This window comes from Lactuca virosa, chromosome 1 (genome assembly GCF_052849685.1).
Source record: "Lactuca virosa cultivar CGN04683 chromosome 1, Lactuca_virosa_CGN04683_v6, whole genome shotgun sequence".
In the NCBI taxonomy this organism is placed as follows: Eukaryota; Viridiplantae; Streptophyta; class Magnoliopsida; order Asterales; family Asteraceae; genus Lactuca; species Lactuca virosa.
Window position 1 is genome coordinate 22681553 of NC_136426.1, and position 15748 is coordinate 22697300.

At 34.5% G+C, this 15748-nt stretch overlaps 1 protein-coding gene across 1 annotated transcript; it reads left to right on the forward strand.

Annotated features, from left to right (window-relative positions):
- Positions 1-10004: 10004 nt before the first annotated feature.
- On the forward strand, positions 10005-15727 carry LOC145137754 (ABC transporter A family member 2-like). The gene is made up of 16 exons (XM_079072221.1): positions 10005-10535; positions 10728-10959; positions 11064-11233; positions 11319-11504; positions 11592-11687; positions 11773-11973; positions 12171-12330; positions 12423-12649; positions 12887-13004; positions 13099-13175; positions 13280-13369; positions 13657-13800; positions 13885-14166; positions 14866-14946; positions 15047-15223; positions 15312-15727. Exons 1-16 carry the CDS (start codon positions 10167-10169, stop codon positions 15576-15578), a joined length of 2877 nt encoding a protein of 958 aa, XP_078928347.1. The 5' UTR covers positions 10005-10166; the 3' UTR covers positions 15579-15727.
- Positions 15728-15748: the final 21 nt, after the last annotated feature.

Sequence of the window (15748 nt, forward strand, 5' to 3'; positions counted from 1 at the left end):
GTTGACCCTAAATGAGAAGTGAACGGAAGTGTAAGTTAGTTGGGCTTTTTTAGACAAAAGGTTAAGTTCGTCGGGTTTCTTGAACAGACAAAACATAATTGGGTTTTTTGAACGGTTTGAAAAGTTGATTGGGCTTATATAGGGGTGAGCATTTGGACCGAACCGGGCCGGACCGGTTATGGAGAATATTGTGGATCGTGGACCGGACCGGATGAGTCGTGTCTGTGTCCGTGTCCGGGTCCGGGTCCAGGTCCGGGTTTTCCGGTTCTTGGACCCGTTTGGACCGGTACAACTTTAATTGCATAGAGTACAAGTCGTTAAAATAAGTTTTTGGGTTTGATAGAACTCGTTAAAACGAATATGTTATTGGGTTTGATACGATACAACTTGTAAAAATGATTACGTTTTCGTTTCATTCATAACTAATCTACCTTGATGTTATAATATTATAACTTGCAAAATTAATTTTCCAAATAAAAGCAACCAACATATAAATCAAGTTCACCAAGATCCCTTTCATATGATTTATCTGTCAAAGATACATAAAATTTAGAATTATAGTATAAAATAATAGTTAAAAAGCTGAAATATTTCAACTTTGATAGCTCAACTTTGAAGGATTGTAACTCACTGAATATAATACCAAAATCAACAAAATTATAGTCTAAATTAATCTACAAACTGTAAACTAAATGTTGGAAAAAACCGAAGGTCAATCCGACTTAAAATGAATAAATTATGGTTGTTTAAAAATTTTCACAAATTACAAAATTTTAAAAATCTTGTTGAAAAGCTGAAATTTTCCAGCTTTGATAGTTCAACTTTGAAAGACTGTAACTCATTGGATATAATACCAAAATCAATAAAATTATAGTTTAAATTAATCTACAAACTGTAAATTAAATGTTAGAAAAAATCGGGCGTCAATCCGACAGAAAACGAATGAGTTATGGTTGTTTAAAAATTTTCACAGATTACAAAATTTTAAAAATGTTGTTGAAAAGCTGAAATTTTTCAGCTTTGATAGCTCAACTTTGAAGAACTATAACTCATTGAATATAATACCAAAATCAACAAAATTATAGTCTAAATTCATCTACAAACTGTAAATTAAACGTTGGAAAAAACCGTGTGTCAATCCGACTTAAAACGAATGAGTTATGATTGTTTAAAAATTTTCACAGATTACAAAAAAAAAAAATTAAAAATCGGGTCCAACCGGTTCTAAACCCGGTAAAAACCGGACCGGACCGGGAAAAAAACCGGACCGGTTTTGATGAATTCCTAGAACCGAGAACCGGCTCGGGGGTCCAAAAAAACGGTCCGGTCCGGTCCGGTTCACCGGTCCGGTTCACCGGTCCGGTCCGGTCCACCGGTCCAAATGCTCACCCCTAGGCTTATAAGTCACTTCCCCTATATTTTTCTAGTCGGTCATCTCGGTAATTTGTTGTAAGAAAAAAATAAATAAATAAATAATTTTGAAACTTCTATTTTTCATCTTAACCATGAGGCCGGTTAGTAGGAAACTACGAATACTCGTGGATGACGATCATGAAGTTTACATTTTTTTTTTGTTGGTCAACAAAGAGTTGCAAAACAAATATATATTTTTCGTGAAGTAAGATTGTTTAATTGTTTTAATCATAGAAATAACCATGTCAATTCCAAACATGAGTTGATTTTTTGTAACTTCTACATAATTTCACTTGCAAGCTCGAGTATTGTGGTTAGGAAGATCGGGTGCACGTTGACCTACCAACTATTAAATTTATTTAATTAAGTGACATCAAGACATTACCTTTTGCATTAAGCCGTTAACCATGAAGAAAAGCATCAAAATATAAAATATGTTTTTGACCCGGTTAAATCAAATAATACAACATTGATTAAAACCCAAATAATTAGTTTGCAATTACTTTGGTTACAACATAAAATCCTTAGCAATTTGATAGAGAGGGAAAGACGTTGTATAAACTAGAAGTGTTTAAAGTTTGATAAATTAAACTAAAGGGGTCAAACAGAAACGATAAGGAAAACCTTAATGTGGTCCTTGTAATTAGTATTTGTTATAAAATCAAGCTTTTCATATTAATTTAATTTCATCTATTTTAATTTATTTTGTAAATATTTAAGCTTTCATAAATTTCTCTACATATGTTGAAATCATGTTTTAGTTTTTTTTTTTTTTTAACCTTTTTAAGATTATAAGATTTTAAGATTAATTAAACTATAGACATTAATACAATATGATAATAATATTAATTTGTTTAAAAAAAAAACTGTTTTATTTGTGTGGATTGTTATAAACGAGGTAGTCAACTTGCATGCAACTTCTTGGAAAATCACAGCAGGCGACCATTGCTTTCATTACGTCTCTCATGACGCATTTTGCCAAGCAAAAACCATGAAACTTCACACTTGGCAGTTGGCACACTTCTCACCCCCTCATTATTTATTCTATTATTTGTTTATGTATTGTTTTAACAGTTTCTCATACAACAAATTATAAAAACCGAAAACTATTTATGTATGGAGGTTTAACCGTAAACGACATCGATCTTTTATGGAAGTGATAGATTTAATATTTATATTATCAAAAGAAAAATAAAATAAAATAATGTTCATACTTAAACAAAAAAAAATTAATTATAAGTTTTAATATATTTATCTTTAAAACAATGGAAAATTGCATAAAAAAAACACTAGGTTTACACAAAAAAATCGATTTTGACATTATGTTTTATTTTTTTCTCAATAAATCCACTAAGTTTACATTTTGTTGATGATTTTGTATCATCAATGTGTATTTAAGTGTAATAGATTGATTTGTTGACCAAAATCAATCTTGATGAATATTAAACAAGTAAGGAAGGTGTGGAGTGCACACTTGTTTACATTTATTCAAGATTCAAAGTAGACTATCATTTAGGGACGAAGCCCCTGAACGAACGGGGGTCAGGGGGCAACGCCCCTGGGAGCGGGGTCCAAGGGGCGGCAGCCCAGGCGGGGTCCAAGGGGCAGATCCCTTGGCTGGGGCCGAGCTGTTTTTGTCCATCATAAATCTGCATTTTTGGAAATAAACCCGGTTTTTTACTTTGTTTTGATCCTTATAGAAAAAACCCGGAGTAGTGACAGTTTTCAGACATCAAACTATTTGTGTGACAATTTTCAAACATACAACTGTCTTGTGACAGTTTTCTGATGAAAAAGATGTTTAACTAATTTTGGTCTTCATTTGATGGTACACATGAAATTCATAACAACCAGATTTTCTGTTCTTGCTCTCAAATTTTGAGTCTTATCCGATTAAAGATTGGGAGTACCACCCAAATACTTTAATCTGAAAGTGATACCACAATTCTCAGAATTTCCAAGCCTTTCTATAACCCAAATTTCTAACACATTTTTGTTGCAAATTTAAACAATCAACCAATTTGCTTCAGGTGTTTTATGTTTTTCACTTGCTAACTGAGAAAAAAGTCGATATGACTTCCAAGTATGATCTGATTTGGCAACATTTGAGTTAAATCGAACCATTACGTAGGCTTGTACTCGATTTCCCTTATTTCTTATTCTTTTCTTCGCTCAGAGCATCACGATTTTGTGTAACGGTTTCCCAATGTCGATCAAATGGTTCATCGTCTAAGAGTGGTGTAAGCAAAGCAAAGAAGGTTTCCTTTAGAAGATGTTATCGTGGACAATCTTTCTTGCATTGTTTATAACAATTTGGGATCAGTGGCGAAGGCAAGTAAAGTGAAGGTGGATCTTAATTTATAATATATATCAAATCATACAGTTAAAAGTAAATGTAGTATATGTTATATATCAAAAAATTAGGGATCTATCTTAAAATTATTCAAGAACCTATCTAAAAATAAAACACTGCCAAAATCAAAAATGTCAAAATCAAATTTTTGTATAAATTTAATGTCTTTTATGTAATTTACCCTTAAAAAAACATGCAAAAACATCTTTACCTATAAAGTAAAAGCAATATTATTCATTCATACAGTGTATACATTTCATGCTTTAATTTATCATACCGTTAAAAAAGAATATTTATTAACTTTTATAACATAAATAACTTATGATTCAGTTTAAATGGAAAGTGATGTTTGCCTCTTGAAAGTGTACGTGGAAATTAAATAATAATGTAAATTTACCGTCTTTCTATTTTTTAGCGTGACGTATCATCAGTTTTCCAATTGTCATAACACAACAATTGATGCCTGCAATAATATAATATTTTGTATCTTCTTAAAACTTGTCATATCTAAACTATTTTCAACATAGAATTACGATCGAGTTTACCGATAAATAATCATATATTACATACAAATAATATTTTATATATGCACACTTCAATGGTGAAAAATCTCTTGGAAATCTCATGCCACATGCATTGTAAGATTCCTATGATAAATTGCATTTAAATACATTGTAGAGTAAAGAGCTATTGGGTTTCAAATACTGATACGATTTGATTAGGGATATTCTTTTTGACATATTTAGTCGTGTCAGAGTTTCTACCAAAAAATAGTAACATATAAACTTTTTTGACTTATCCGTTGGAAGGACGGTCAATACTTAGATCAACCGATATATTTAGTTTTTGGATGGGTAGGAGAAACACACATGTGTGGATCTAACAGAGGTTTACTCTCTTGTGGATTGAGGAGTGGGTTTTCATTGTGGGATAGACTGTTTTCTTCATGCAAAATGACAAAACATGATAAAACGTACAAGAAAAATCAACACACGTTTATATATTTCATGTTTGATATTTTTGGTTTCCTTGCATCAGATATTGTCGAACTTTTCAATAGAGTCTAACGGGGTAATGCATAATAATTTTATGATCCCCTAGATTTATGGATGTGGTTTTTAAAAGAATTAATTTTGTTATCCAAAAAATGGTTAGTGGCACAAATTATTGGTCGTTTACTTGTTATGTCTATGTAAAACTTTTATTATATATAATATTTTTCAGCATTGATGCACTGCCTTTTTCTTTTTCTTTTTAAAAAAAATTGTATAGAATTTTAAATATTTCAATGTCGTAATTTGATTTTTAATTAAAAAAAATCAAAACTAGGATTACTTGGTATTGTGATACGTGCGTTCACATAAATGACTAAATATTTTTAAATAAGAAACTACTATAAAAACATAGACTTTGCCTTTGCTTTATGTACAAGTAATTATTTCATTACTCATTTTTCCCAAATTTGAATCATACCAAGTATGGACGCATTATTTTATACAGCCTTAAAAGGCCTTTGAAGTTTTCTGACTATATTAGTATTTCTTTATCAATATTTCAACTAACACTCGTGAATAATTTAAATTCCATATACGGTAATTGTCATCTTGAACATTTCTTACAAACTAGTCCCTATCCCAAAGCCTATAAACAGCCGCATAAAATGTTCTTAGTTAGTTTATTGGGTGTGTACAACATGTTATCATATCCAAAATGTCCAACTTATTATCTTAGTCACACTTTTGGTGTTATAACACTCAATATGTAAATGGATAACATCAAATAACATGTGATAACATCTCTTATTTTTATTTTATTTTTTATTTGATGTTTTTAATTTCTATTTTTTCTATTTTTTTTATGTCATGATATTTAAAATTATCATATAAATTAAATCATAAATTAAAAATAGCATAACTAAAAATAAAATATTAATAAATCCTAAATTAAAAACAACATTAAAAAAACTACAACAAATGACAAAAACATTTAAAAACCTAAAAAACAATAAAAGATGAGAAAAATTACATTTTTTCCTAAATTATTCATCTTCGGTACCATCATAGATATGATCTGTCAAATCTTCTCGAAGTTACTTGTGTATTCGTTGGTCTTGAATGTCAACGACTCTACGTAAGTATTTTGTTGTCCCTGGTTGAAATTGAATGTATCGAGGTTCCGTAGGCGAATATTATGCAATGTTCCATCATTTATCTTCAATCACCATGTTATGCATTATGATGCATGCATACATAATATCCCGTAGAGTGTCCAAGTGATATGGTCGTACCGTATGTTCAACTATGTGTCATTTTGTTTTCAGAACTCTGAAAGCATGTTCCACGTCCTTACGTGCTCTTTCTTGTCTTCTCTTGAAAATTTTGTCTCGTGGTTCTATCGGGTGTCGAAACGCCTTCACAAACATGGAATATGGTGAATATATATCCATCTGTGAGGTAATACCCAAACTTATATTCATTTCCATTCATTGTGAAATGGGCATCTGGTGCCTTTACTGTCAAAAGGTCATGAAATATTGGTGACTGATCAAGAACGTTTACATCGTTGTTAGAACCCACAACTCTGAAAAAAACATGTCAAATCCATAAGTCTAGTGAAGCAACCACCTCTAATACCAACGAAGGCGCTCCAAGATGACCACTTGTGTATTGACCTTTCAATGCCACAGGATAATTTCTCCATATCCACTTTGTGTAATAAATGCTTCCAAGCATATCCGGAAAAGCATGTCGTTCTTCATGCGTCGCATATAGTTGTTGCGTGTCATTCAATGAAGGTTTGCACAAGTATTTGTCACTGAAGGTGTAACATCCCGAGATTTTGTAGGTATTTTCGAATCCTCTCTTCTATCATTATTGCCATTTGAAGACCTTGAAGTGTAGAGCCAAGACAAGTCTAAGGGCCAAGGTTGCAACCTAGGATTAGGAAGGAGTACGCTGAGCGTACATAAGGGTACGTTGGGTGTACTAAGGCGTGTCTTTGTACGCTGGGCGTACAATTGTGTACGTTGGGCGTACTTATGTCAGGAGAAAACCCTAATATTTAGGGTTAGGGGCTATATAAACCTCCTTATAGCCCATTTTCTCTCATCATTCTTAGCCTCCATATCCCAGAAAACGTCTCAAATCCTAGTTTGTGTGTGAGTGTGAGTTGGTGTGTGTTTTGAGCTCTTGAAGGTGAAGACATTGCATCAAATAGTTGGAGAATGAAGGCAAGCTTGTAGATATGAAGTTTCCTTGTGCTAGAGAAGCTCCATAAGGTAAAAAGCTTCAAACTTTATGCTTGTATGTTATAGATCTTGCCATTCTAGCTTTAAGGAACCATTTCTTGTCCCAAAAGTCCCAAGTTGGTGCATGATGTGATTTGGACGAGATGAGTTGTCCTTTCAGACCCTTGAAGGGGTCCTAAGTGATAAAAACGAGGCCACAATAGCTAAATGTGTCTCATGCATGGAATACGAAGGTCTTAATGGATTAAGACCATGTGTTAAGAACTTTCTGGACGTCCAAAGTGTTAAAGTTCGAGACTTTATGACTCTTAGGCATATTTGGTCAATGGATCTGAAATATGGGCTTAAGTGCTTGAGCCATTAAGCACTAATTAAGTTTTTGGCAAAACCCCGTGTACGCTCCGCTTAAATTCTATACGCCCAGCGTACTGGGTCAACCACCCCGATGGTGGTCAACGTCATGCAGAGTACGCCCAGCGTACCAGAGGAGTACGTCCCGCGGACGTCCTCTGTTGGGCTTCGGGATTGGGCCCTTTTTGGTCTAATTGGACTTGGGTCTTGCTGGGCTTTCTGAATACATGAGTTTTGGGCCATTAGTGGAATAGATCTTACAATGAGGCCCAATTAGGGAGTTGGGCCCAATTTGGAAAATTGGGCCATTAAATGGGCTTATGTATATGGACTATCGGATAGAGGGTTTGATATTGGGTCTTGGACCAAATTAGAAATGGACTATGTGGATTCTTAGTCAAGATTAGTATTCCCATTTATTGACTTAATATTCGTTATTTTGGATAGTTGGGATTTTGGTGAGACGGCGATTCAGGAGTTCGATTCATCAGTTGAGATCGACATTGCGAGGTGAGTTATCATCACTATATCAACAGGGTCTAAGGCACCAATGTCGGCCCTTTTCGGATTTGTATCCGAGTTTATTGCATGATATTCTTATTGATTTACATCCTGGTAGTTAGGATGGTGATATGCTTAGTGAACTGGTTAGGTCGGTATCCTGGTATATAGGATGATGCTATGTTAGTGGCCGGTTAGGTCTGTATCTTGGTTATAGGATGTTGCTATGATTGATGATCTGTTAGATCAGTTTGACTGTTATATATGCTAGCGTATGATATTATGTGCACGTGTTTGTTTGATTGGGGTTTGGGTTGAGGCGGACCTGCTTTGTGCTAAAGGCCAACATACCGAGTGCGGTCCGGATAGACTACAGGCCCAGGAGGGCATGTTAGTCAGACCGAAGGCCCGACGAGCTGTCCGGATAGGCTGTAGGCCCTGCGAGGCGGTCCAGACGTGCCGAAGGCTTGGAGAGTGGTCCAGATAGGCTGAAGGCCTGCGAGGCGGACCATTCAGGCTAATGGCTCATTATGCATGTTGTTTGTTATATGTTATTGATATATTTATGGCGTTGGTATTTTGGGGGTAACTCACTAAGCCTTCGAGCTTACATTTATCGATTATTGTTTCAGGTACTTCTGATGATCGCGGGAAGGCAAATGTGTGATCGTACCGCTCCTCACATTTTATGACTATGTTTCTGGGATATTCTGATGTAGAACTATTTTGAAAACAAATTTGTAATAACTGTTGGTTTCTAAATGTTTTAAAAAGTTTAAATTTGACATGATTTTTATGGATGTTACATAAGGTTCGATAACACCTCTCGCCAATCTTTACAAACTTTCTCGTGCAGTTCACTCCGATATTCTCATATAGTCATCAATGGAAGCGGGCGACTCCCCTATAACCATAAGCTTTACTGCAACAACACATTTTTGCAACCCTTTAAAACCTCGTTTACCTCTTGCATCATACCTAATTTGGAAAAATTCATACCTAAACATATATTTAATTTGTAAAAAATGTGTACTTATGTTATCTAAAAAACAATTATCTAAAAAGTGTATTTACGATATATGCTTTCCAATCCATTGGCTATCCGCTGAAACACATTTTTTCGCAAATGAAACATTCTTTTGAAATTGCTAGGTTGGTAGACACAATTATCCACAAAATAATCGTGTAATAGACGTATATGTCATTCTTCACGATCTCTGTGACACCGCACACCTTGTCAGTAGTGAAGTTGATTCTGACAGTAGCATGTCCGTAGAATATCGGTACATCATACTCACAAATATATCATCGTCGTCATTATCATCGTTGTATGGATGAAACAGATCAAAATAATCCATTTTTTGTAAATAGAAAAATAGAAAAGATAAGGAAATTGAAAGAAATGTGCAATTGAGAGAAATTGATGAATTTTGTAGGTAAATTTGAGATAAAATACGTGTATTATTGGTATATATATATATATATACACACACACACACGTGTATTTTGGGATTTGTGACCGTTTTTAAACGGCCTAAAATTTGACCGTTTGAGAAAATTGGAGCAGTTCCCTCCCGTTACACCAAATAACGCCACCCATGGGCGGTGTTTCGGGTGTTATGACGTCGTTTTTCGTTGGCCACGTCGGAATAACGCCGAAGGGCGTTGCCCGTAACAAGTCGTCTTAATGTAAGATATACGATTTCCATTCTTGAATCAAGACCATCTTTATGAATTTTTATCTTCTTACTAACAAAGTAAAAATTAAAAAACAATTAGTTATTATGTAACAGAAAAAGTTATATTTTGATGCTATTATATGTATCTTCCTCGCTCACATAAATCGTCACATTGTGGGGTATACAAGCATTATTGCTTTATTTTTTGTGTTTTTATTATTACTTCACATCGATGATTTTACTTGTCATCATGGTTTATTTGTCTATCAAGTTGTGTAAATGAACGACAAAATAAAAATAATAAATATGACAAGATGTATGTTTGGGGTTCTGGTAGCTATTATGATAGTTGGTGGAGGTAAGTTGTAATTACTGTAAACTATAATCAGACTTCCCGTTGACAGTGGCACATATGGTAATTTCTATATAAACCAGTGGCATTCATTTTTCACATGTTACACCCTATTCGCTCTAAAAAAAAAAGTAAAAAACTGCTCTGAGATTATCAAAACCCCGCGCTTCTCTAGTTCTCTTCTACATCTCACAATTTTCCAACATAGATACACACAAACATATACAATAGATTAGTATACACACAATAACATACACAGCAAGAGTGAAAATGGAATTGCAGAAGGGATTTAAGCTGTTGCTTCAACAATACAAAGCTTTGTTCACGAAGAACTTGCTGCTCGCATGGCGGAACAAGAGAGCCACATTCCTTCAGTTATTTTCATCAATATTCTTTATTTTTTTGCTTTTCATTATACAAAAAGCAATTGAAGCTCGATTCGGCTCTTCGACTGCCTTCAAGTCTTTACGAGATCCTGAGCCGCTAATCGATCCTCCGATCCCTCCGTGCGAGGATAAGTATTACACTAAGCTTCCGTGTTTTGACTTTGTTTGGAGCGGCAGTGATAGTGCCAGGATTGGATCGATTGTTGATCAAATTAGGGCTAATAATCCTGGTAGGCCTATTCCTTCTACCAAGGTAATCATCATTGATTTTCAAAAATTTACTTTGTTTAAGTAATTATTTGGTTAAAGTTATTCTGTAAGAAACTTTCTAGGATTTAGAGAGCTTCATTTCAAACATAAGCATTTGTATCTTCAACAAAGATAGAATCATAGAATAGAATGACTTTTGTTCGCATTGAAATGACATTCACGACCTTGTGAATAGGTCAAATCTTTTCGATCAAAGAATGACGTGGATGCATGGCTCGTTGCTAATCCTATGAAATGTCCTGGAGCTCTGCATTTTCTAGAGAGAAATGCTACTGTAATTAGTTACGGTTTACAGACAAACTCTACACCCGCTGGAAAACGAGGTGATTTTGAAGATCCAACATTCAAATTCCAAATACCACTCCAAATTGCTGTTGAACGCGAAATTGCAAGGTCATTAATAGGAGGTATAGAACATTATTTTTTGTTAATCCCTTTCTTGTACTTATGGACTGTCATCTCTTCTTCACTTTTGCAAATAACTGAGCGAACATTTCAAAAAATGTTGCAGATCCTGGTTTCAGTTGGGTTGTCAATTTGAAGGAATTTGCACATCCGGTAGTGGAAACATTCTCTTCTGTGGGCACAGTAGGACCAAGTTTCTTCTTGGCCATTGCCATGTTTGGTTTTGTGCTACAGATTAGTTCTTTGATCGTTGAGAAAGAACTCAAGCTTCGCCAGGTATTTAGATTTTCTATTTTTTTATGTTCAGTTCTGTTTACATATATGAAGTTATATCTCAAATTCTGTAGTGTTTACCTTACAGGCAATGTCTATGATGGGCCTTTATGACACGGCTTATTGGTTATCATGGCTTACATGGGAGGGAATCATCACCCTATTTTCATCTCTTTTCACAGTTCTCTTTGGAATGATGTTTCGGTTTGATTTCTTCATGAACAACAGCTTTGAAGTAGTGTTTCTTGTGTTCTTTCTCTTCCAATTAAACATGGTAAAAAAAAAATCTTTCTTCAAGTTATATAAAACAAATTCCATTCCATATGTTGGTGGATTAACATTTTCAAGCTTTTGCTGACAGATCGGTTTTGCGTTCATGTTTTCATCATTCATCACAAAATCAACTTCATCTACAACTGTCGGTTTCTCCGTGTATATAGTTGGCTTTCTGACACAGGTGACTTCATTTTTAATTTCATTTACCAAACACTACTCACTGTATCCATTTTCGGATTTAAGACTTAACTTTTTTCTTTATGCAGGTGGTTACCGTATTTGGATTTCCCTATAGTGACAACTACTCTAACACATACAGGATCATCTGGTCTTTCTTCCCACCTAATCTTCTTGCTAAAGCCCTTCAGTTGCTTTCTGATGCGACTTCCACTCCTGAAGACCCTGGTATCAGCTGGAGCCGAATAGGGAAGTGTGCACCAAATGATAATGACTGTCTAATAAATATGGTATGTATTTATTTGATAATCACTACTTTTTCACTCTCGATATCGCTTCTGTGCAAAAGACGAGAATGCCCTCCTCATCCTCATCATAAAAAATAACCCTAGAAAGTTTGTTTAGTCCCATCCTGTCCTGTGTAACAAACTCATCCATACTCTTTCCATTTGAAGTTGACTCATTTCATATTTTGTATGTTTTGCAGAGTGATATCTATATTTGGCTTGTATTAACATTTATTCTGTGGGTTGCCCTTGCAATATACTTTGATAATATCTTCCCCAACTCATCGGGTGTAAGAAAACCAACTTTCTACTTTCTGAACCCTGGATACTGGTCAGGGAAAGGTGGAGACAGGGTGAGAGGTAAATGAATGAACCTGTAACTATATATTCTTTGTAGACTTGCAATGTCCATTAATTTTACTAAAAAAATTTAATCTGTGTTTTTTCTTAAGAGGGATCGATTTGTAGTTGCATGCGGTCTGTTCCAACATCGGAACATACGTCTCCAGATGATGAAGATGTACTCCAAGAGGAAAACACTGTGAAGCAACAACATAGAGAAGGTGCTGTTGATCCAAATCTTGCTGTTCAGATACATGGGCTTGTGAAAATATATCCTGGAAGAACTAACATTGGTTGCTTTAAATGCAAGAGAAGTGCACCTTATCATGCACTCAAGGTACAAAACTATCTGTTTAGGCTCTGTTTGATTGCAACTTTTTCTCCCACCAACAAGGTGGGACATGACTCGTTTTTTATCTCTTGTATGTGAAAAGACTTGAATGCCCTTCTCATTGTCATCATCGAAAATAGCCTTCAAAAGCTTGTCCTGTCCTGTATAAGAAAACAGTCTTAATGGTCTTGTACAAGTGTTTTGTGTGTGAATAAGCTGCTTTAAGTATTAAGTTATTTTCAGGGGTTATGGGTGAACTTTCCAAAGGATCAGCTTTTTTGTCTTCTAGGACCAAATGGAGCTGGAAAAACTACTGCAATTAATTGCTTAACAGGAATTACACCAGTCACCGAAGGAGATGGTATTCTGTTCTTTTTGTGTTGATGTTTACCTGTTGCAGTTTTTTTTAATGAGATTACATTTTACATTAGTTTTAAATGTCTTATGATTAACAGCTCTCATATACGGACATTCCATCCGAAGCTCTGTTGGTATGTCAAATATCCAGAAAATGATAGGTGTTTGCCCCCAGGTGACTACTTTCTTTTGATATCACTATTTTCATTTGAAGTAATTATTATTAAGGATGAGAATTCAGAAAGTAAGAATTTGTGTGTGTATGGATCTGTTTTGCAGTTTGATATTCTTTGGGATGCACTGTCTGGTCAAGAACACCTCTATCTATTTGCCAGTATCAAGGGTCTCCCCCCTGCTTCACTTAAAACGGTGCGCCCTAAAAAAACTATACATGTGTGTGTTTCTTTTTTACTTAATGCAGAAAGAAAGACTTAACATAGAAATTAGGGAAATGAGGGCTTCCCCACTTTTTACAAATTTGCCCTTATCTCACCACATGTGCCCTCATTTTCTCATATATGTTTTAAACATCATTTACTAAGACAGCACTTTATCCTGACAGCACTTCCATGATATTATGGTTAAATATTATGTTCATTCAAGTCAATGTTAAATTCAGTCAAAGGGTAAAATGGTCATTTTCCATTGGTATACAGGTTGTGCAAAAATCATTGGCAGAAGTGAGACTCACGGAGGCAGCCAGAGTGAGATCTCGAAGCTACAGTGGAGGAATGAAACGTCGCCTCAGTGTTGCAATAGCTCTAATTGGTGAACCAAAATTGGTCATCTTAGACGAACCGGTAAACAAATTTTTATTTTATTTTTTTCCACAATCGTTAATCATCTTTTCATTTTGGTCTGAACTTTATTTATTATATCTTCAGACTACTGGTATGGACCCCATAACTCGAAGACACGTTTGGGACATTATTGAGAATGCAAAAAAAGGGAGAGCCGTTATTCTAACAACACATTCAATGGAAGAAGCTGATATTTTAAGTGATCGAATTGGAATCATGACAAAAGGTAAGCTTCGTTGCATTGGAAATTCAATCAGGTTGAAGTCAAGATTTGGTACCGGTTACATTGCTAATGTAAGCTTCTTGGCGACCAATGCTAATGTGACACTGACACATCATGAGGACGTGAAGCTGTTCTTTAAAGATGTACGTTACATTATGCAACTTTTCTCAAGTTCAATTGTTTTATATAGTGTTAAATGCAAGAAATAACTACTGATTTGTTTATTATAGCATCATACTTACATTTCTTCCTATTAAAGCATTGTACTTTGAGAAACTTACCCAATTATAGCAATACCATCCCAAATATAAAGCATTTTTCACTGCTGTAGTTGGATAGATTTGTCAAAGTATAATGTACTAATAAGAAAAAATTAAAAAATAATTCGCTAGATTTTTTAAAGTACAATGCCTTGATAGGAATTTTTTTGAAAGTACCATGTCGTTATAGAAATAAATGAAAGTAGGATGATATAATACACTAATAAATGAGAGTAAGTTGCTATTGCTTGCTTTGAACCCCTAAATCCTAATGCTATAACTGGGTAGATTTTTCAAAATGCAATTCCTTAAATGTGAAAGTATAATATTGTAATAGAAAGAAATAAGAATAGGATACCATTATACACAAATAAATAAAAATATGTTGCTATTTCTTGCATCTAACCCTTATTGCCATAATCGAGTAAATGCTTTAATAAAAAAAAAAAATTGAAAGTAGAATGGTGTAATAGAAAGAAATGAAAGTAGGATGCAATAACAAATAAATGAAAATTCGTTGCTATTTCTTGAATTTAACCGCGTTATATTTTCTAAAATTTGATGTTGGGATTGTTTTTACAGCGTTTAGATGTGGTTCCAAAAGAGGAAAACAAGTCGTTTCTGACTTTTGTTATCCCACATCACAAGGAGGGTTTACTAACTGTAAGACTTTTCATTTTATTGATTATTTTTTTATAACCATTCAACCGATTAATAACATATGTGAATAAATTATGTTCTAATTCAGATCTTTTTTTATTAGAATTTCTTTGAGGAGCTAGAAAATAGAGAGGAGGAATTCGGTATATCAGACATCCAACTGAGTCTTACAACTCTTGAAGAAGTCTTCCTCAACATCGCAAAACAGGCAGAGTTCGAAAGTGCTGCAGCGGAAGGTAGATTCACCACATTGACTTTGACCTCAGGAACTTCTCTTCAAGTAAGTTTCTTCCACAAATTTAATTTCATTAAAATTAAAATTAATCCCATGTAATCCCTAATTAAAATTATGATGATCTCTTATATAGATACCAGTTGGAGCAAGATACATAGGAATTCCAGAAACTGTTTCAACAGAAAATCCACATGGAGTTATGGTGGAAGTTTATTGGGGGCAAGACGATGCGGGTGCACTGTGTATTTCAGGGCACTCAAATGAAACACCGATACCATCTCATGTCCAATTGCCCGATCTTTCTTCTTCACATACCTCTCGAAGAAACTTTTTGGGCCGATCTGGGCCGGTTCATGGAATCGTTATTAATCCTAATGAAATTGGTACCACAACATCTTGATGTGATTTATGTTAAAAGATCATATAGGGGAGGAGGGGGTTCGACAACTTTTGTTTATTTGTTCAATGTAGTATGTATAAATTGTTTTACATGTATTTACATATTATCACACCATATCTTTCATACAAAATATATTATTCTTTGTTGAATGTCCACATTCTTACATACCA